Raw genomic sequence first — 22,224 nt, 5'->3', positions numbered from 1 at the left:
CTTTAAGACCAGTGGTGGCAGAGCTGTGACTCTGGAGCCACGTGCGGCAGTTTCACATATATTGAGTGGCTCTTGAAGCCCCCCACCCCACCCTGTAAGCCAGCTTGGAGAAGGCATGTCGCTCTTTAAATCCCTTCTCCAAACCAAGCCAGCTGGCACCTTGGAGAATGCATTTAAAGTTGCTTTCTTTCCGCCTCTCTTTCCAACCATCTATTTCCTCCCTCCCTCCCTCCAAGATATGATGTTTACGTCTTATGGCTCTCAAATGTTTGATGCTTATTCTATGAGGCTCTTACACTAAGCAAGTTGGGCCACCCCAGTTTAAGACCAACGTAGTTTTTTCTCTGAGTATAAGCTTCCCAGGCTCCACCCCCACCCCCAAATCTCCACAGTCTAACCTACGTCGCAGGGCTGTTGTGAGAACAAAATGGACAACAATGCAAGCTGCTTCCTATTTCTATTGCAGGGAAGAGAAAGACTGACTATAAATGAAGTAAATAGAGAAAGATAGATGCAGGAAGAAGCAAGCAAAGAAAGCAGGAGCTACAAAGAGTGTTTTTCTTCATCTTACTCTTGTTTTACTTAACATTCAGGAGGCTGATGAAGAGTTCTGGAGAACTCAAACCCTTGAACCTATTTTCACATCATTTGGGTTGGTCGCAATAAAGGATATTACGACGATCTTGGATTTTTTTTCCAGTGGAACTAAGGAGGCTGCTTAGAACTTCTTGCACCCTCTATCCAAGACAATTATATTTTAACTTGTAAGAATCTCAGAGAAGCCACTTGTTACCATGCAGGGAGGAGAACTTTTTATAAACACACCAGAGAGTTTCAGCAAAAGAATCGGTGAAGAGACCAGAGGGAGACAGTTGCCTTTGGGGTTCCTTTGTCCCATGGGAACAGATGTATTAATTGGGCCCTGGCGACAATTTCCCCAGCAACCAACATCAACTGTTTTATTTTTCAAACACGGTTGCCCCAGCCTCTTATCAGCCTTCAAGCCCACAGCAAAACAAAGCCCAAAGCATTGTCTTTTGGGAGAAGGAATGCACAAGTTTCCAGGTGACACAAAACTCTTGGCCAGATATAATGAACAGAACATAAGAATAACCCTGCTGGATCAGATCAGTGGTCCATCTAGCATCCTATCTTACACAGTGGCCTCAACCAGTTCCTCCGGACAACCAACAACAGGGCAGAGAGGCCAAGATCTTCCCTCAGTGTTGCCTCCTGGCTCTGAGATTCAGAAGTTTAATACCTCTGAACATGGAGGTTTCCTTTAGTTACCATGGCTAGTAGCCACTGACAAACCAACCCTCCATAAAAGACAGAATTCATTCATACTGAGCAGTACACGCAGGAGTAAGAAGTACCACCTTAACCCAAAATTTGTAGGAAATCTCTATTTCCATTTGGAATTAGAGCTCCCATAAACTGATGCACATATAGGTCAAAATACCATAATTTCTAGGAAGTCTGGAAGTCTCTGGACATCTCTCATTCGAAATAGCAGCATATCCCAAAATTGCCCAGGTACTTTTAACAACTATCGAATCCATCATAGCACTCTACATATGGTCAGAGGCATCATGTTTCACAAATAAGCTGACTTGGACTGATTTCTGGCAGACTCGCAGCCGCTCTCTTAGGGAGAGAAAGGACGTTCACATCACCAAATACCCGATCCTTTTAACTGGAGATGTCGGGAATTGAACTTGGGACCTTCTGCATGCCAAGCAGATGCTCTACCACTGAGCCATGGCCCCTCCCCCTGCAAGAGGAGGAAGGCATGTCCTGCATACTCAGAGGTCAGAGGTCACGTCCAAGACAGCCAGAGTGGTGTATCAGTTAAGAGTGGCTGAAGAAACAGGTTTCCTTCCCAAATTCCATGAAGCCTGCTGGGTGACCTTGGGTCAGTCACAAGCTCTCTCAGAGCTCTCTCAGCCCCATCTACCTCACGAGCTGTCTGTTGTGGGGCGAGGAAGCAAAGGCGATTGCAAGCCACTCCTTGAAGTGGGGTATAGAAGCCTACCTTTTTTCTTCTTTTTAAATGAAAGATGGTTCCCTTCACGAAAGAATGGTACTTGGGATCAAGTAAGACACTTTTGACCCTTCCTGATTCTTTTCCCTGGGTGTGTGTAGGGGGAGAGAAAGTACTCTGCCCATGCTCAAAGATGCACCATTCCAGACATCAAGCGCATCGACCCACCACAAGCGGTAATTCTGCAGAGCTAACAATGCTGCTCCAGAGACCTTATTACCCGATCTAGGGGTCTGAGTGGACCATATCCTGAACATGAGTCAACAGTGTAATGCAGTGGCTAAAAAGGCAAATGAAATTTTGGGCTATACCAACAGAAGTATAGTGTCCAGATCACGTGAAGTGATGGGATCGCTTTACTCTGCTCTCGTAAGACCTCATCGGGAGTATTGTGTTCAGTTTTGGGCACCACATTTTAAGAAGGATATAGACAAGCTGGAACGGGTCCAGAGGAGGGTGACAAAGAGGGTGAGGGGTCTGGAGACCAAGTCCTATGAGGAAAGGTTGAAGGAGCTGGGGAGGTTTAGCCTGGAGAGGAGGCAGCTGAGAGGTGATAGGATCACCATCTTCAAGTACTTGAAGGGCTGTCTTATAGTGGATGGTGGGGAATTGTTTTCTGTGGCCCCAGAAGGTAGGACCAGAACCAATGGGTTGAAATTAAATCAAAAGAATTTCTGGCTTAACATTAGGAAGAACTTCCTGACTGTTAGAGCGGTTCTTCAGTGGAACAGGCTTCCTTGGGAGGTGGTGGGCTTTCCTTCCTTGGAGGTTTTGAAGCAGAGGGTAGATGGCCATCTGACAGCAATGAAGATCCTGTGAATTTGGGGGGAGGTGTTTGTGAGTTTCCTGCATTGTGCAGGGGATTGGACTACATGACCCTGGAGGTCCCTTCCAACTCTATGATTCTATGAAACAAACGAGAAAAATACTGGTGAGGGGTTTTTTTTTAGTAAATTTATTCACAAAAAAAAATCTCATCCTCTTCATTTAATTTTTTCAGCCATCGCCTATGTACAAAGCCATCTTTATGTACAAAGTCACAGAGTCGTTAAAATCAGTAGTGGTCGGTGCCGTCTCCAACGGAGTGGGGGAGAAATGGGCATTAGTTCCCCTGGCAGGGAGGGGGCACTGGGGATGAACAGTCGGAAGCGGGTTGGCCTGGTCTCTCCAGACCCCTGTACGGACCCTCGCCCGCTCGAACCGTAGCCTGGTAGGCCCCCAACCCTAATCCGGCTGCTCCCCCTTCTCCTCCCTGGTCTTGCCTCAAAAATACGATATGAGGAAAAAACATTATATTATGAAGGGATATATGTAGGCGGGGTGGATAAACCGGGTCAGTCTTAGAAACAAGCCGCACACAGTGTTGTTTGTTGTTAGGGTTTTTTTTTTGTTGCTTTTCTTTTTTTTTTCCTTTTAAATAAAAGACCCGAGCACCAGTCTCTGAGGTAACGAGGGCAGCAGGCCGAAGTGCTGGGCTCAATACTTTTACTGCTTCTTCCAGTAGGCGTCGTCCAGCTCGTAGAAAAGGACGTACCCCTCGCTAGACGGGACTTGGTTCTCGCTGATGGGAGACACTCTGCCAGGGAGGAAAGAAGAAAAAAAAGGAAAGGAGGAGGGATGAGAACGGGCGTCTGGAGCTGCCCTCCACTGCTGGATTCATCTAGCAGCTCAGGTTGCCATCCTCCAGGGGAGGCCTGGAGATCCCTTGGAATGACAGCCGATCTCCAAACTGGAGATCAGTTCTCCTGGAGAAAATGGTTGTTCAGGAGGATGGACTCCTGTGGCATTAAACCCCTCTGAAGCCCCTACTTGAGAGATATGTGTATGGATGTTTTTGATTACAAGAAAATAAGTATATGCAATGTTACAGAATATATTGTTCTGACGAGTAAGTTGTGAAAAAATACATTATTAATAAGGAATTGAAAGTGCCTACTCAAGTAATTCACGCGGTTTTTTGTGCATTTTGTGCCCTTGCTGACCCTGAACATTCACTGAGTGCCCTTTGAACAGGCATTCTCTCTGCATCATCTCCCCTACAGCATGGAAATCGGCAGGGAGAGAAGGAGAGAGCCAGACTGGTGTGGTGGTTAAGTGCGCGGACTTTTGTCTGGGAGAACCGGGTTTGATTCCCCACTCCTCCACTTGCACCTGCTGGAATGGCCTTGAGTCAGCCATAGCTCTGGCAGAGGTTGTCCTTGAAAGGGCAGCTGCTGTGAGAGCCCTCTTAGCCCCACCCACCTCACAGGGTGTCTGTTGTTGGGGAGGAAGGGAAAGGAGATTGTAGGCTGCTCTGAGACTCTATCCTTGAAAGGGTAGCTGCTGTGAGAGCCCTCTCAGCCCCACCCACCTCACAGGGTGTCTGTTGTGGGGGAGGAAGGTAAAGGAGATTGTAGGCTGCTCTGAGACTGTCCTTGGAAGGGCAGCTGCTGTGAGAGCCCTCTCAGCCCCACCCACCTCACAGGGTGTCTGTTGTTGGGGAGGAAGGGAAAGGAGATTGTAGGCTGCTCTGAGACTCTATCCTTGAAAGGGTAGCTGCTGTGAGAGCCCTCTCAGCCCCACCCACCTCACAGGGTGTCTGTTGTGGGGGAGGAAGGTAAAGGAGATTGTAGGCTGCGCTGAGACTGTCCTTGGAAGGGCAGCTGCTGTGAGAGCCCTCTCAGCCCCACCCACCTCACAGGGTGTCTGTTGTTGGGGAGGAAGGGAAAGGAGATTGTAGGCTGCTCTGAGACTCTATCCTTGAAAGGGTAGCTGCTGTGAGAGCCCTCTCAGCCCCACCCACCTCACAGGGTGTCTGTTGTGGGGGAGAAAGGTAAAGGAGATTGTAGGCTGCTCTGAGACTGTCCTTGGAAGGGCAGCTGCTGTGAGAGCCCTCTCAGCCCCACCCACCTCACAGGGTGTCTGTTGTTGGGGAGGAAGGGAAAGGAGATTGTAGGCTGCTCTGAGACTCTATCCTTGAAAGGGTAGCTGCTGTGAGAGCCCTCTCAGCCCCACCCACCTCACAGGGTGTCTGTTGTGGGGGAGGAAGGTAAAGGAGATTGTAGGCTGCTCTGAGACTCTATCCTTGAAAGGGTAGCTGCTGTGAGAGCCCTCTCAGCCCCACCCACCTCACAGGGTGTCTGTTGTGGGGGAGGAAGGTAAAGGAGATTGTAGGCTGCTCTGAGACTCTATCTTTGAAAGGGTAGCTGCTGTGAGAGCCCTCTCAGCCCCACCCACCTCACAGGGTGTCTGTTGTGGGGGGAAAAGATATAGGAGATTGTAAGCTGCTCTGAGTCTCTGATTCAGAGAGAAGGGTGGGGTATAAATCTGCAGTCTTCTTCTTCTCCTTCTAAACCCACCTGGGGATTGGCAACCCTAGTCTGGCACACTGGACACAAACGCTTGTGATCGAGAAGAGCAGACTCAAAATAGGCTTTGGGGTTGTGATCGAGAAGGGCAGACTCAAAACAGGCTTTGGGGGTGCGTTGTTGTTCAAGTGCCGCATCGATGGCTTGGTTAGTCTGCTCTCTCCCGCTTTCCACAGAGAACACGCTGCCAGATATAGAAGCGTAAGCTGCTTAGCCAGGAAGAGCTGTCTCTTCACCTTTGCCCGCAGGCCCTGGGCCAAGAACATCCAGCCTTTAGCCCTGGGGCACACGTGAGGCTGAGGCCATGCTGGAAGGGCTGCCATGGCCTACTCTGGGCATTGACTCCCGTCCCTTAAAAGCAGGGTTTCGTGGCTGCCATGTTTTCACAGAACACAGAAAACCTGCAAACCGGGGCTTTTTTGGTAGCCGAAACTCCTTTGCATATTAGGCCACACCCACTTGATGTAGCCAATCCTTCTGAAGCTTACAGTAGACCCTGTACTAAGAGCTCTGTGAGCTCTTGGAGGATTGGCTACATCATGGGTGTGTGGCCTAATATGCAAAGGAGCTCCTGCTACCAAAAAAGCCCTGGTGCAAACTAACAATGGATGCAGAATTCACCATCTTGTGATTCTCAGTATTATTTGCTTCCCTCCCCTACTTTCTTTTGGGGGGGAAAACCCCACAAGTTTCTAGCCTTAATGGTTATGGTGAACTGGTACCTCAGAACAAAAGTTGAAGTCCAGTGGCACCTTTAGAATCAACGAAGTTTAATTCTGGGTATAAGTTCTCGTGTGCATGCACGCTTCTTCAGATACACACAGAACAAAGTTTGAACCCAGTGACACCTTTTAGTTTAATTCTGGGTACAGCATACCTTTTGATACACTGAAATAGCCTGCCAACCAGTACATATAGGTGTGTGTGTGTGTGTGTGTGTGTGTTTGGGGGTGGTGGTTAGTTGTCAGGAAGGGCTAATTAGAGCCAATATGCTTAAGTTAACTGGGCAATAAGTAGAGCCGAGTGGATTAAGGCCCTTGGTAAAACCTGTGAATGGCAGCAAATTAGTACAAGGTTCTAGCAAGTTTGGTGTAGTGGTTAAGTGTGCGGACTCTTATCTGGGAGAACCGGGTAGGGAATTGAAAACAAATCAGCCAGTATCATAATGCCCCTGTATAAATCGATGGTGCGGTCCCATTTGGAATATTGTGTACAATTCTGGTCATCGCACCTCAAAAAGAATATTATAGCATTGGAAAAAGTTCAGAAAAGGGCAACTAGAATGATTAAAGGTTTGGAACACTTTCCCTATGAAGAAAGGTTAAAACGCTTGCGGCTCTTTAGCTTGGAGAAACATCGACTGCGGGGTGACATGATAGAGGTTTGCAAGATTATGCATGGGATGGAGAAAGCAGAGAAAGAAGTACTTTTCTCCCTTTCTCACAATACAAGAACTTGTGGGCATTCAATGAAATTAGTGAGCAGTCAGGTTAAAATGGATAAAAGGAAGTGCTTCTTCACCCAAAGGGTGATTGACATGTGGAATTCACTGCCACAGGAGGTGGTGGCGGCTACAAGCATAGCCAGCTTCAAGAGGGGATTGGATAAAAATATGGAGCAGAGGTCCATCAGTGGCTATTAGCCACAGTGTGTGTGTGTGTGTATTTATATATATATTGGCCACTGTGTGACACAGAGTGTTGGACTGTGTGACACAGGCAATTGGCCTGATCCAACATGGCTTCTCTTATGTTCTTAATGGTAATATTTGGTTAAGACATGGTAGCCTGCAGGCATAATGAATCTTATAGCTTTTTCCGTAGTAGAAACAACTGCAGCGTGTATACTTTATTTTTCTTTGGTATTGTTCCCTCTTCCCCCCTCCCCTTCTGCTTAAACTTAATAAAAAACTTGAAATACGGATGAACATCCTTATTTCAGGGAGACCTATGGCTGATGCAACGCCATTCCAGCAGCTGCAAGTGGAGGAGTGGGGAAACAAACCCGGTTTGATTCCTAAGAAAGCGTGGGTGTGACCGGAACTTCTTTGAGGGGAAGGGGGGATACAGAAAATAAAAGCTTCCCCAGGACAGGAGAGCCTACGGCAGTCAAGCAGTTCAGAGCCCTTGAAAGGGAAAAAGTTAGAGTCCAGCGGCACACTTAAGGCCAACATAGTTCACCTAGAGGCAGCTGTCCCTGTATATGAACTGCTGTCTTCCACTTCAATGTATCTGAGGAAGTGTGCTTGTACACAAAAGCTCCATCCCTCATCAAAGTACTGATCAGGGTTGACCCTTGCTTAGATTCTAAGATCTGGTGAGATCGGGTTAGAAGAAGAAGAAGAAGATACTGGATTTATATCCCACCCTCCACTCCGAAGAGTCTCAGAGCAGCTCACAATCTCCTTTACCTTCCTCCCCCACAACAGACACCCTGTGAGGTAGATGAAGATATTGGATTTATATCCCGCCCTCCACTCCGAAGAGTCTCAGAGCGGCTCACAATCTCCTTTCCCTTCCTCCCCCACAACAGACGCCCTGTGAGGTAGATGAAGATATTGGATTTATATCCCGCCCTCCACTCCGAAGTCTCAGAGCGGCTCACAATCTCCTTTCCCTTCCTTCCCCACAACAGACACCCTGTGAGGTAGATGAAGATATTGGATTTATATCCCGCCCTCCACTCCCAAGAGTCTCAGAGCGGCTCACAATCTCCTTTCCCTTCCTCCCCCACAACAGACACCCTGTGAGGTAGATGAAGATATTGGATTTATATCCCGCCCTCCACTCCGAAGAGTCTCAGAGCAGCTCACCATCTCCTTTCCCTTCCTCCCCCACAACAGACGCCCTGTGAGGTGGGTGGGGCTGGAGAGGGTTCTCCCAGCAGCTGCCCTTTCAAGGACAACCTCTGCTAGAGCTATGGCTGACCCGAGGCCATGCTAGCAGGTGCAAGTGGAGGAGTGGGGAATCAAACCCGGTTCTCCCAGATAAGAGTCCGCACACTTAACCACTACACCAAACTAGCTTGGGCCATTCAAATCAGGGCACTGTTGATGGGGATTGGGGGGTGGGGAAGAAGTGCCGCCAAGACGCAGCCAACTTACAGAAACCTCACATGGTTTCCGAGGCAAGAGGCGTTTAGAGGTGGCTTGCCGTTGCCTGCTTCTGCGTAGTGCCCCTGCGTTTCTTTGGTGCTCTCCCCTCAATGATACTAACTGGGGCTGAGCTTGCTTAGCTTCTGAGATCTGACAACATCAGGCTCGCTTGGCCGTCCGGGGGAGGGCGCACTTTCCCCTATGCTCCCCCAAATCCACAGGCTTCTGTACAACTCGGTGTCCCTGGCTTACCTGGAATCATTGTAAACCCGCCAGCCAGACTGGTCCTTGCAGAAGGCTGTGTAATGGCCGTAGTGGACGCTGCCGGAGTGATTGCAGAGGGCGTAGAGGTTGTACACGGGGGTTCCTGCGACAGAGGTGGAGAGAAGGCATTTCAAGAATATGCCAAGTTTCAGACCTCCTCTGCCTTGGCAGCCCGAGGAAAGTGCAGCAACAGGGCCAGATCGTGGCCAAAGAGAGCCAAGCTTGGGCCACTCCAACAGGGCAGGCAGCGACGGAAGTGACATCAGCAGCACCAGTGCTGCCTGGGACCCCTTCCAGGAAGAGCACAGAGAAAGTGCATCCACTGCTGCCACCCAAGACCTTCCCTCCCAAGCGGGCTTGGAGCCTGGCATACAGGAGGGCACAGGGGACAGCTCAACAGCTCCGAGCTGCCCCACTCCTCCTGCCAGATGTGGCACGCCCACCCAAGCTCCACTCACCAGCTTTTTCACTAGCAAACTCCTTCAGGTTGAGCTGCTGGAGGGGGAAGTCCACGTACACAGAACATTTCTTGATGGAGTAGCGGGTGGTGGAGAAGCGGTTCAGATCTGGGACGAGGGTTGTTAAGGAACCGCTTGGAAGACATGGCAGAGAGACTGCTGCAGAAGCCTGCGTGGAAGGCCTTGGCTGGACACTGGGCAGCTATGTCTCCCTGTGCTGACACCCACTAGCCCTTGTCCTTCAAAATAATTCAAGAACGGCAGACAGAGGATAAGAGGATGGCTCTCGGCTGTGGAACGAGCCCGGCTTCTGTAAGGGCTTCGCAAATCAACTGACCAGGGGTCATTTTGTAGACAAAGAGCTGCCGGAGCTCATTAGTACAACTCATTTCCATATGCCACACACTCCTGACATCACCAAGGAAAAGGAAAGGTCCCCTGTGCAAGCACCAGTCGCTTCCGACTCTGGGGTGATGCTGCTTTCATGTTTTCACGGGAGACTTTTTACAGGGTGGTTTGCCATTGCCTCCCTGGTCACCTACACTTTCCCCCCAGCAAGCTGAAGACTCATTTTACCGACCTCGGAAGGATGGAAGGCTGAGTCAATCTTGAGCCGGCTACCTGAAAACCGAGCTTCCGCCAGGGATCAAACTCAGGTCTTGAGCAGAGCTTAGGACTGCAGTACTGCAGCTTTAACACTCTGCGCCACGGGGCTCTTAACATCACCAAAAGGTGTACTAAATGATATCAGCTCAGCATCTACCTTCAAATGCTTCCGGAATTATCATTGTCAACACCTTACTCTCCCATCATATTTTTAAAATTACTTTCTCCTATGTGGCCACAGTGGCATGAGGAAGATTTCCATCTGTCTGCTTTCTATGTTTTGGTCATTTTGGGGGGGAAATATTAGAAAGTTACTTATTACAATTCATTAGTTATTTTGTCACTATAACAATTAAATCTTCGTGTTCAGAAACATTCTCACAAAGGGTTTGAACAATGGAGTCCAAAAGCAAGTATTTGGGGTGGGGTGGGGTAAAAAAGGAAGAGCACAATAACATTTAGAGGTTCCGGAACTCTGCTCCTGTGAACTCCTGCCCAAAATGAAGCATGCACCTGACAGATCAGCGAATCAAATTAGCTGTCCGTCAGGCTCCCGGCACCAAAGATGTGCTTGGCAGCTGTTATTTTTAAGAACTGCAGATTTATACCCCACCCTTTTCTCTGAATCAGAGACTCAGAGCGGCTTACAATCTCCTATATCCTCCCCCCACAACAGACACCCTGTGAGGTGGGTGGGACTGAGAAGGCTCTCACAGCAGCTGCCCTTTCAAGGACAACCTCTGCCAGAGGTATGGCTGACCCAAGGCCATTCCAGCAGGTGCAAGTGGAGGAGTGGGGAATCAAACCCGGTTCTCCCAGATAAGAGTCCGCACACTTAACCATCGCACCAAACTGGCACTTAACCACTACACTTAAACAAGTGAAGCAGCCTCATACTGAACCGGGGTCCTTCAATTGCAGTCTTGGCTACACAGACTGGGCACCGACTCTCCAGGGTCCTAGGTGGAGGTCTTTCCCATTACCTCTTTACCTGATTCTTTTGTTTCTGACCACAGGGTCAGAACATCCGTATTCCCACGTGTTGGCTGCAGGGCTTTTTTTGTCGCAGGAACTCCTTTGTAGATTAGGCCACGCCCCTCTGATGTAGCCAATCCTCCAAGATCTTACAGAAGGCCCTGTACAAAGAGTCCTGTAAGCTCCAGGAGGATTGGCTCCATCAGCGAAGGTGTCGTCCTGCTACAGAAAAAGCCCTCGTTGGTTGGATCCACCACTTGTCTCATCCAGAGAGAGGAAGTTAGCCAGAAGACCCTTGGCCTACACCAGTCCAGGCTGACCCAGAAAGCTGCCGCAGGCTGGGAAAAGAATCTATTCACAGCCAAGTTTTCAAAACTCTTGACAGCTGTCCTTGGAGCAAGAGGCATTTCAGGGTCAAAGATAAATTTATCGTTCAACACATCTGAAAGGTGGTAAAGAGTCCAGCGACACTTTTAAGACTAACACATTTTATGGTAGCATAAGCTTCAGAGAAACACAGGACTCTTGGTCAGAAACACACAGAGAGAGAGAGAGAGATCTCGGGGTCGTGGTAAATAACTCACTGAAAATGTCAAGACAGTGTGCGTTTGCAGTAAAAAAGGCCAACGCCATGCTGGGAATTATTAGGAAGGGAATTGAAAACAAATCAGCCAGTATCATAATGCCCCTGTATACATCGATGGTGCGGTCTCATTTGGAGTACTGCGTGCAGTTCTGGTCGTCGCACCTCAAAAAGGATATTATAGCATTGGAGAAAGTCCAGAAAAGGGCAACTAGAATGATTAAAGGGCTGGAACACTTTCCCTATGAAGAAAGGTTGAAACGCTTGGGGCTCTTTAGCTTGGAGGAACGTCGACTGCGGGGTGACATGATAGAGGTTTACAAGATAATGCATGGGATGGAGAAAGTAGAGAAAGAAGTACTTTTCTCCCTTTCTCACAATACAAGAACTCATGGGCATTCGGCGGTTGAGAGCAATGCGCACGCGCTAAGACTCGGACGCCTCGTCCCCACTCTCCCTAAGAAAACAAAGATACAAGCTGTAAAACAACGTAATTAAAAGCGGGAGTCATCGAAACTGGCTGCGAGACGTCTAACATACGGAGGAGCAGAGTGAAAAGATAAGTGGCTTAAAGATAAGCAAGCTTAAATAAGCAATAATATCAAAGAAAAGGAGGGGAGGTTGAGGAAGCTGAGATAACATGGCGGTCACTGTGAAAAGCCTCTCAGAGCAATTAGCACAGTTCCAGACTTTAATGCTTGAATCTCAAGCTAAAGTACATGCAACGTTGGCTGACTTAACAACACAGATGCAGAGCTTAGGCATAGAACTTAAGGCAGTCGCTGGCGTTGCGACAGAAGCAAAGGCTCTTTCACTGCAAAATAAAGGGGAAATTGACCTTTTGAAAAAACAATCCGCAGAACTTTCAGACCGAAGCAGGAGGAAGAATGTTATCTTCTTTGGCATTTCAGAAGAAGTTAAGTCTTGCGATTTAGAGCAAACACTGGTGGATTTGTTATTAGACCAGGGCATGGAGATACAACTAGAAGAAGTAGAACGTGCTCACAGACTTCAAACAAGAAGGCAGGGCGGGGCGCCCCGCCCAGTTATAATGAAACTAGCAAGAGAGAAACTGCAGCAAAGAGTCCTCAAAACACTTAAAAAAGCTAAAGACTTAACTTTTAAAGGCAGAAAAGTTTATGTGAAAGAAGACTTTTGTAAAGAAACATTACACCAAAGGTCTCAAATGAAACCCTATGCACAGAAACTTAATCAAAGCGGCATTAAATTTAGCTGGGCATATCCAGCGTCTTTAGTTATCTACCAGGAGGGAAGAAGACTTTGTGCACGGCACCCTGAAGAGGCACGGGAGCTATTAAAGACATTGGGAGCAGATGAGAGGAGCAGTGAACCAATGCCTATGGAGGAACCTCACCAACCCCAGTCACAGGAGCAGGACCCAGAAGAAGGAGCATCCACTCGATCGGAGAAAAGGATAAGACTGTCTCGAGACTGAGACATATTAAGGGAAGTATCCAAATAAAAACAAAATGGTTAAATAAGTAGTAACATAACCCGGGAGGGGGGGGAGTGCGCTTGCTCAAGGTGTAGAGAAGGGATGAGTGATCATCCTCAGTCTATGGCTCTACACAAAGGGGGGGGGAGAGATGGGGAAGGGGAGGGAAGAGGTATTTGGGAATGGGAAGGGGTACAAAAGTAAACTAGGTATTCAGCCAGGGGTACAAAAGAATGGTAGTTTTCGATCTAAATATGGATAAAACATTAAGGATGCTGACACTGAATGTCAATGGCTTGGGATCAGACTTAAAGAGATACAAGCTCTCTAGATTCCTTAAACAACAAAATATAGACATAGTTTGGCTCCAGGAAACTCATAAATCTAAAAGAGATAAAAGACCCTTGATTAGTGACCCAAATTGGGAAATTTTGGCAGAGGCACGGGGATCAAATAAAGCAAGGGGGGTAGCAATCCTAACCCATAAAAGGTATGATATAAAAACAATAGAGGTGATAAGAGATGCTGAAGGGAGATTTGTCATGGTTAAGTGTTTGATTGAAAATAGGTTAACATCATTGATAAATATATATGCTCCAAATACAGGACAGAAAACCTTTTTATTAAAAGTTCTAAAAAAAGCTAGTAAATTTATTGAAGGGGAGGTGATATTAGCGGGGGACTTTAATAAGGATGTTAATAAGGATAAAATAATAAATTGGAGACAATGGAACTTTATTGAAGTATATAAAGCTCTTAAATTGGTACCTGAACCCACATACTTCTCAGGGAGATATAAAACGACTTCATGTTTAGATTATGTATTAATTAATAGAACATGCAATTGGGAAATTAAAAAAGTTATTACCCACCCAATATGGATATCGGATCATGCCCCGATAAGTGTAGAATTTAAAACAACACATAAGCAAACCAAAAGAATATGGAGATACAATAATATGGTTATGGTTAAGGATAAGGATAAAAAACATATTATGGAACAAACGAAGCTATTCTTTCAAGAGAATAGAGGTACAGTGGGAACAAATATCTTATGGGATGCAGCTAAGGCGGTGATCAGAGGACAATGTATTATGAAAGAAAAGGAGATAAAGAAAAAATGGTATGCAGACAGAGAAGGCAGGCTTCAAGAATTAGGTAAACTGCAAAAAGACCAAGCTCAGAAGTTTTGCCCCATTAGACACAAGTTAATTAGGGATTTACAGAAAAAACTAGATGATCTAGACTCTATGGCATTATGGAGGAAACAGGTCATGGTAAAAAATGAATACCAGAGAAATACTCTTAACTCAGCTAAGAGACTAGCAAATTTTCTAAAAAATAAGAAACAAAGGCAAAGTGTGACAAGTATCAGAGTGGATAAAAAGCTAACACAGAATTCAGAGGAAATAAAAGCAGCATTTGAGACTTTTTATAAAGATTTATATGGAGAAAAAGGAGTGAAAGATTTTGAAGAAGAGATAGGAGTAAGGTTGACAGATACAGAGCAGAGAGGATTAGAGGACAATATAACAAGACAAGAGATTGAAAGAGTGATAGATAGTTTAAAGGTAGGAAAATCTCCTGGACTGGATGGATTTTCAGCAGAATTTTATAAGGAAATGAGAGAAATATTAGTACCAGAATTGCAAGAAGTATTTAATAATATACTTAAAGGGGGCATAGCTCCAGACACATGGAGAAAGGCAGAAATCACAGTGATTTTAAAACCCCAAAAGGATCCTCAAGAAGTAGGATCATACAGACCAATTAGCCTATTGAATCAGGATTATAAAATTTTTGCCAAAGTAATGGCCAATAGGCTTAAAAATATTATACAAAAAGTTATAAAAGAAGATCAATATGGTTTTGTAGAAGGTAGGAACATTGCACATCCAATCCGAAACATAATAAATGTTTTGAGCCATAACAAGTCCGGGAAATTGGCGTTATTGAAGTTAGATGTCTATAAAGCCTTTGATACATTGTCACATAATTTTTTGTGGACAGTTATGGATAAATATGGGATAAGTCAATCAACAATAAGGGTATTTAAGGAGATATATAGAGAAGGTACAGCTGTAGTTAGACTTAATGGAGAACACACGGCACAATTCGCAATCCAGAGGGGAGTTAGGCAGGGATGCCCGATCTCCCCCTTTTTCTTCATAATGGCAATGGAACAGTTAGCCCAACGTCTCAGAAATTCGGGGAGAATTGAAGGATGTCATTTAGGCAAGGAAGAAATTAAGTTGAACTTGTTTGCAGACGATCTGATTATAGTCATAGTTAATCCAAAAGAAGCAGTAAAGGAGATACAGATTATATTAGAGGACTTTGAATCAAACTCAGGACTAAAAATTAATATGGCAAAATCAGAAATAATGTACATTAATGTAAAAAAAGAGGAAAGGAAAGAGATTCATGAACGAACGGGGATAGGACTAGGGGTCAAGAAAATCAGATATTTAGGAATAGACTTAGTCAAAAATGTTAAAAAGTTGGTAGAAAAGAATTATAACAGAATATGGAGTACGATAGTAAAAGATATGAAGAGATGGGGCAAGAAGATGTTAAACATAACAACCAAGATTAATATAGCGAAAATGTTTTGGACTTCGAAACTACTGTACTTATTCCAAACGATACCTTTAGAAATTAAAAAACAAAAACTTGATAGTTGGAACGCAAAAATAAAAGAATGGATATTCGGTAGCAAAAAAAGTAGAGTTTCAAGGCATTTCATATATGCGCATAATACAAACATGGGTTGGGGGGCCCCAGATCTGAGGAGTTATTATGAGTCATTTCAATTAAAAGCATTAATGGAAATAGGAGAGGAAAGGGAGAGGAAGTGGGTAAGAGTAGAGAATGAGGCAAATAATGGAATAGGGAATTTAGGGGTTTTCACTGGACGCAAGATCAAAGTTAACATATTAGAAACAGGACCGAGGAAAACAGCACTAATGATTTGGAGAAAATGGCAATTAAAATGGTTAAAGGGAACATCTAAACAAACCCCATTAGAGGCCTTGGATGAAAACAATGACGATAAAGGATGGTGGAGATTACTCAGTAAAAAAGGGTATAACAAGCTACAAGATATGTTAGTTGGGCAGACACTCAAACCATTGCAAACGCTATACGATGAAATAGGTAGGAAATATTGGCTGAAAATAACAGGATTATATAACAGAATTAGGAAGACAATAGAAGACAGATTGGTGACTGAAGGAGAACCAATGGAGGAGTTGTTAAAAGGGATGATAAAAACAAAGAAAGGGACAGTAGGAAGGATATATAGGGAAATGACGACGGATAAGGAGGAGATAAAAAATTTAGTTAAAAAAAAATGGAGCTCTGAAACTAACTTAGCAGATAATGTATTTGACAGTCTCAAGAAAGGTATACATCAGCTCAAAACGCATAAATTTAGAGAACTGGAGCTAAAGTTCCTCACAAAATGGTACAGAACACCAGCAGCATTAGCCAATATGTTCCAGGGTTTGAATTCTAACTGTTGGCACTGTGGAAAGAAAAAAGGATGGTATTCCCACATGTGGTGGGAATGCTCAGAAGTTAAACCCTTTTGGGAAAAGGTAATAGAGCATATCCATAATTTTTTTGCTATAAGACCAACGATAGATCTAGATTTAATGTTCGGGAGCATACTAAATAAATACGGAATCAATAAAGAAGGGCTGGATCTATTCAAAGCAATGGTGCTAGCTGGCAAGGCTGTAATAGCCTTTGGCTGGAAGGATAAAACCAAATGGACGGAGCAAAACTGGCATAATTATTTATTTGAATATGTTCAGTCGGACATTATAGCCATGCTTAATCGTGATGAACAATGGGGGTCAAAAACAAAAAGGATAAAGGAGAAATGGTATCCATATTTAAAGTGGTCACTAGAAGGTCAACGGCGGGACATTCGGTGGAAGCTTCTTAATTTGTGCCCCTGGCTAGAAAGTTGAGCACGCAAGGGAGGGAGGGAGGGATTAGGGAAGAAAAATAGATTGATGAATGTGATAGGAAATCAAATCCTATGTACTAAAACATTCTCATCCCTATCGTCAGGGCAGGAAAAGCTCGGAAGTGACAAGAATATGAAGGTGAAAGAGAAAATGGACTTAATAAGGCTTAGAAGGAGAAGACTAAAGAACGACGGTACTACTTGGAAGCAAGAAGACCTCAATATGGACTGATATAAGAACATTTAAATTAAAAGGACCGAGCAAGAATACCTTGTAAAGGGAGATAGAGATTCAGATGTATACTCTGTATGAGAAAAAGGATAAGCTCAATGTAAATGACTAAAACAATAAATATATTCATATATAAAAAAAAAAAAGAACTCATGGGCATTCAATGAAATTGCTGAGCAGTCAGGTTAAAACGGATAAAAGGAAGTACTTCTTCACCGAAAGGGTGATTAACATGTGGAATTCACTAAACTATTAGAAGCTGCGGAATTAGATATACCAAACTATTAGAAGCTGCGGAATTAGATATATTGTCCACAAGATTGCATGATGGTAACTTACAAAAATGTAAAGAGGCATGGGATCCTATGTATAATTGGGTGAAAAGCAAGGACTCATTTTGGAATAATAGGAACCTGAATTGACAAACCCCTAACACTCCTTGTGTGAATGGGAGAGTGTTTATGAGGTGTGTGGGTGGCTTCATTGTTGTATTTTTTTTAATGTTGATTAGTGTATTTGTTGTTATTTATGTTTATATGTTGTTATGTTGTAGTATTGAATAAAAAAAGATCTTCATGAAAAGAAAAAAAAAACATGTGGAATTCACTGCCACAGGAGGTGGTGGCGGCCACAAGCATAGCCACCTTCAAGAGGGGTTTAGATAAAAAATATGGAGCAGAGGTCCATCAGTGGCTATTAGCCACAGTGTGTGTGTGTGTGTGTGTGTGTGTGTGTATATATATATAAACTTTTTTTTGCCACTGTGTGACACAGAGTGTTGGACTGGATGGGCCATTGGCCTGATCTAACATGGCTTCTCTTATGTTCTTAGCTGTGTTTCTTGAAAGCTTGTGCTACAGTAAAATTTGTAAGTCTTAAAGGTGCTACTGGACTCTCTACTATTTTGCAGCAACAGAGTAACACGGCTAACTCCTCTGGTCATCTGAAAGGGTCACTCTCAAAAGAGACTAGAAGGGTGTTTTTTTATCTTAGAGGTTCATGGCAGACAGACTGCACTATGCCAAGTATTGGAAAAAGACAACAGGGACATAATTTGAAAAGATGTAGTTTTAACACGTTATGTAAGGGTGGGAAAAAACTGAACCAGTGGGAAAAAGTTCAAGTAGTGTTCGATTCCTAAACAAAAGGCTATTAGGGGAAGACCCTTTCTATAACATTTGTCTCCCATCTATGATCTTTCAACTTTTAAAACATGCAAGGTAGGCCATTACTATAATGTAGCTTTTTGCTGTTTCAGATTGCTGTACGCTACTACCCCAGACAGCGTCAAAACCTCTGGCTGTCACTCTTACTGACTTGCCAGGGCTTTTTTTGCGGCAGGAACTCCTTTGCATATTAGGCCACGCCCCCTGATGTAGCCAATCCTCCTGGAGCTTACAGGAGGCCCTGTACGAAGAGCCCTGTAAGCTCTTCATGGACTGGCTACATCGGGGTGTGTGGCCTAATATGCAAAGGAGTCCCTGCTACAAAAAAAGCCCTGATAACTGCAGAATTCTTCCCCCTCCCCCCTTCTGCCTTGAATGGAGCCACTGAGGATGTGTGGAAAGGATACGTAGCACGAGGATGCGGGGAAAGCGCTGGATGGTCAGCTTCTTGGTGCTTCGGGTCCGCTGCCGGCATTTGTCACATACCTGCCCCAACACACACACAAAAGCCTTCATTGGCATATACCGGATTACAAATAGATAAACGGAGACAGAAATAACAAAAACAATCATATGCAGCTATACATTGGACAATCCATCCTGGGTTACCAAACTCAAGAATAAAGCAACCTTTTCAGTTATTTCAGATGACAAGTAATTCAGAAGAGCAAAGCAGTAGACAAGTGACACCTTTAAGACCAACCAAGTTTCATTCAGAATGGAAGCTTTCGTGTGCTCTAAGCAGGCTTCATCAGGCAAAACTGGAATGGCAAGCAGCAAGTGGGCAGCGAGTTGGTCTGCAGAATCATGGGAGTGCTTTCAGCAGATTAAAAGAATCACAAATTTGGGTCTGTGTTTGTTAGCTAATCTTGCTGACTGGGCTGAAAAAACATTGGAGGGTGATAAAAAAAAAAAGCAGATTAATGTCGTGGGTGCGAAGTGCCATAAATCTGGGTAACATTCCGGCTTTGTTAGTTTTGGGTGTCTGACGAAGTCTGCTTAGAGCACACGAAAGCTTCCATTCTGAATAAAACTTCGTTGCTCTTAAAGGCGAACTTGTTTACCGCCTTGTTCTATTGCTTCAGACCAACACGGCCGCCCACTTGGATCTAAGTAATTCAGAAGGCAGCAAACCTTTATAACCTGCCGCCACAGAGGCAAAGTCAGAAGAGAATTCGGAAGAACCTTTGCAGCAGCATTTCCCCCAGGCCCTTCCCGGCCCACTGGCCCTCCCCTTGACACCATGCCCGGCTCGCTTCTCCCCCTCCCCACACTCCTTTTCCTAACCGTACTGCATAATTCAACGACAGCCTGTAATTCAACATGAAGTCAGATCACAACGTGGAATTCGCTGCCAGAGGACGCAATGATGGCCACAGGAATCAACAGCTTTAAAAGGGGATGAGATAGGTTTGTGGAGGATAACTCTATATCTACGGCTACTAGCCATGGTGACTGAGGGAAACTCCAAATTCAGAGGCATTCTCTGAATCACAGAGCCAGGAGGCAACCTCAAGGGGAAGAGGAAGAAGAGCAAGAAGGACTGCAGATTTATACCCCGCCCGTCTCTCTGAATCAGAGACTCAGAGTGGCTTACAATCTCCTATATCTTCTCCCCCCACAACAGACACCCTGTGAGGTGGGTGGGGCTGAGAGGGCTCTCACAGCAGCTGCCCTTTCAAGGACAACTCCTGCAAGAGCTATGGCTAACCCAAGGCCATTCCAGCAGGTGCAAGTGCCTCTGCCCTGTTGTTGGCCCTCCAGAGGAACTGGTTGAGGCCACTGTGTGAGAGAGGATGCTGGATTAGATGGGCAACCAACTGGTCTGATCCAGCAGGGCTCTTCTCATGTTCTTGTGAAGAAAACTTGGGTTTTTATACCCCTCTTTTCTCTAATCTAAGGAATCTCAAAACACTCTACAACAACCTCCCATTCCTCTCCCCGCCACAGGCACCTGGTGAGGGAGGTGGGGCTGAGAGAGCTCTGAGAGAACTGTGACTGGCCCAAGGTCACCAAGCAGGCTGCATGGGGAGGAGGAGGAGTAGGGAATCAAACCCAGTTCTCCAGATTAGAGTGTGCCATGCTTAATCACTACACCACACCGACTCTCATTAGGAGAAGGCCTTATGAGGGGAACGCCTTGACCTCTCTTCCCTGCTGTTGGCCCCCCAGAGGAACTAACTGTGTAAGATAGGATGATGGACTAGATGGACCATTGATCTGATCCAGCAGGATTCTTATCATCTTCTTACGAGGGGAAGGCCTCAGCCTCTCTGCCTTGTTGTTGGCCCTCCAGAGGAACTGGTTGAGACCACTGTGTGAGACAGGAGGTTGGACTAGATGGACCCTCACTGGTCTGATCCTGCAGGGCTCTTCTGATGTTCTTATGAGGAGAAGGCCTCAGCCTCTCTGCCCTGTTGTTGGCCCTCCAGAGGAACTGGTAGAGGCCACTGTGTGAGACAGGAGGTTGGACTAGATGGACCCTCACTGGTCTGATCCTGCAGGACTCTTCTGATGTTCTTATGAGGAGAAGGCCTCAGTCTCTCTGCTCTGTTGTTGGCCCTCCAGAGGAACTAGTTGGCCACTGTGTGAGGCAGGATGCTGGACTAGATGGACCCTCACTGGTCTGATCCTGCAGGACTCTTCTGATGTTCTTATGAGGAGAAGGCCTCAGTCTCTCTGCTCTGTTGTTGGCCCTCCAGAGGAACTAGTTGGCCACTGTGTGAGGCAGGATGCTGGATTAGATGGACCCTCACTGGTCTGATCCAGCAGGGCTCTAATAATGTTCTTATGAGAGGAAGGCCTCAGTCTCTCTGCTCTGTGGTTGGCCCTCCAGAGGAACTAGTTGGCCACTGTGTGAGGCAGGATGCTGGATTAGATGGACCCTCACTGGTCTGATCCAGCAGGGCTCTAATAATGTTCTTATGAGAGGAAGGCCTCAGCCTCTCTGCCCTGCTGTTGGCCCTCCAGAGGAAGTGGTTGAGGCCACTGTGTGAGGCAGGATGCTGGACTAGATGGACCCTCACTGCTCTGATCCAGCAGGGCTCTTCTGGTGTTCTTAATCTGTTAATGACACAAATTGAGCTGAATTCTGAACAAACTCCCACTGTTTGTCCCACGGCCAGGGCCTGGGTTTCGTGGAACATGAAAACACCACGCAGACACTTCAGAACGTTTCTTACTTTCAGCAACTCCGGCCCGAGCGGTGGAAACTTACCGGCGCGTTTTCCGAATCTAACTCCTCCTCCTTGGTGAAGAGGCTGAAACAGTCGAGCAGGGAGACCTTCCCGCCGGTGAAGCCTTTCTGCAAAACCAGAGTGAGGACGCATGAGAAGAAGGCAGAGTCCTGGGACAGCTGCAGCGAGGACTCTGTACACCAGAGCAACACCCCTTCCCGCTTGCTAGGAAAAGAGCTGGGAAACGGATGCCGCTGCAGAGAGTCCTGCCGCATTTATTGCCTCCCGCTACGACCTCCCCATCCCACCCCTCAGCCGCCATGCAGTTTTGGGAAAGGGCCACAGTTGGGTGGCAGGAGGCACACTTGGCGTGCAGAAGGGCCAAAGCACCACCCTTGGAGTAACATGTCAAGAAGGGGTTGGAATTAAATCAAAAAAAGGTGTCCGGCTAACTTCTTCCTGACGATTAGAGCGGTTCCTCAGCGGAAGTGGCTTCCTCGGGAGGTGGTGAGCTCTCCTTCCTTGGAGGTTTTTAAACGGAGGCTTGATGGCTATCTTACAGTAAAGCTGATTCTGTGAATTAGGCAGATCATGGGAAGGAGGGCAGGAAGGGTCGCATCAGGGTTTAGTTCTTGTGGCTCTTTCTTACTCACCCAGGGAAATGCTGCTGGCCACTTTGGGGTCAATGAGCAATTTTTCTCCAGGCCAGTCTGGCAAGAGGTCCTGAAGTGATTTGTTTTGCTTTGCCATCTTCTGGGCATGGAGCCAGGATCATTGGGTTTGTATGTGAGGGGGGGGGGGGGGCGGGGAGGTATTTGTGAGTTTCCTGCATTGCGCAGGGGGTTGG

General features: G+C 46.0%; 1 protein-coding gene across 1 annotated transcript in view; it reads right to left on the bottom strand.

The window, feature by feature from the left end:
- Positions 1-2,983: 2,983 nt before the first annotated feature.
- Positions 2,984-22,224, bottom strand: part of USP21 (ubiquitin specific peptidase 21) — a 46,991-nt gene continuing 27,750 nt past the window's right edge. The window contains exons 9-13 of the mRNA XM_060257121.1: positions 21,419-21,505; positions 18,609-18,687; positions 9,208-9,315; positions 8,738-8,852; positions 2,984-3,620 (exon numbers count right to left, since the gene is read on the bottom strand). Of these exons, the coding sequence (XP_060113104.1) occupies positions 3,530-3,620; positions 8,738-8,852; positions 9,208-9,315; positions 18,609-18,687; positions 21,419-21,505 (480 nt within the window). The 3' untranslated portion in view covers positions 2,984-3,529. The remainder of the gene's footprint in view (positions 3,621-8,737; positions 8,853-9,207; positions 9,316-18,608; positions 18,688-21,418; positions 21,506-22,224) is intronic.

This window comes from Heteronotia binoei, chromosome 1, assembly GCF_032191835.1.
Source record: "Heteronotia binoei isolate CCM8104 ecotype False Entrance Well chromosome 1, APGP_CSIRO_Hbin_v1, whole genome shotgun sequence".
NCBI classification, from domain to species: Eukaryota; Metazoa; Chordata; class Lepidosauria; order Squamata; family Gekkonidae; genus Heteronotia; species Heteronotia binoei.
This window is presented reverse-complemented; position numbering and strand designations above follow the sequence as displayed.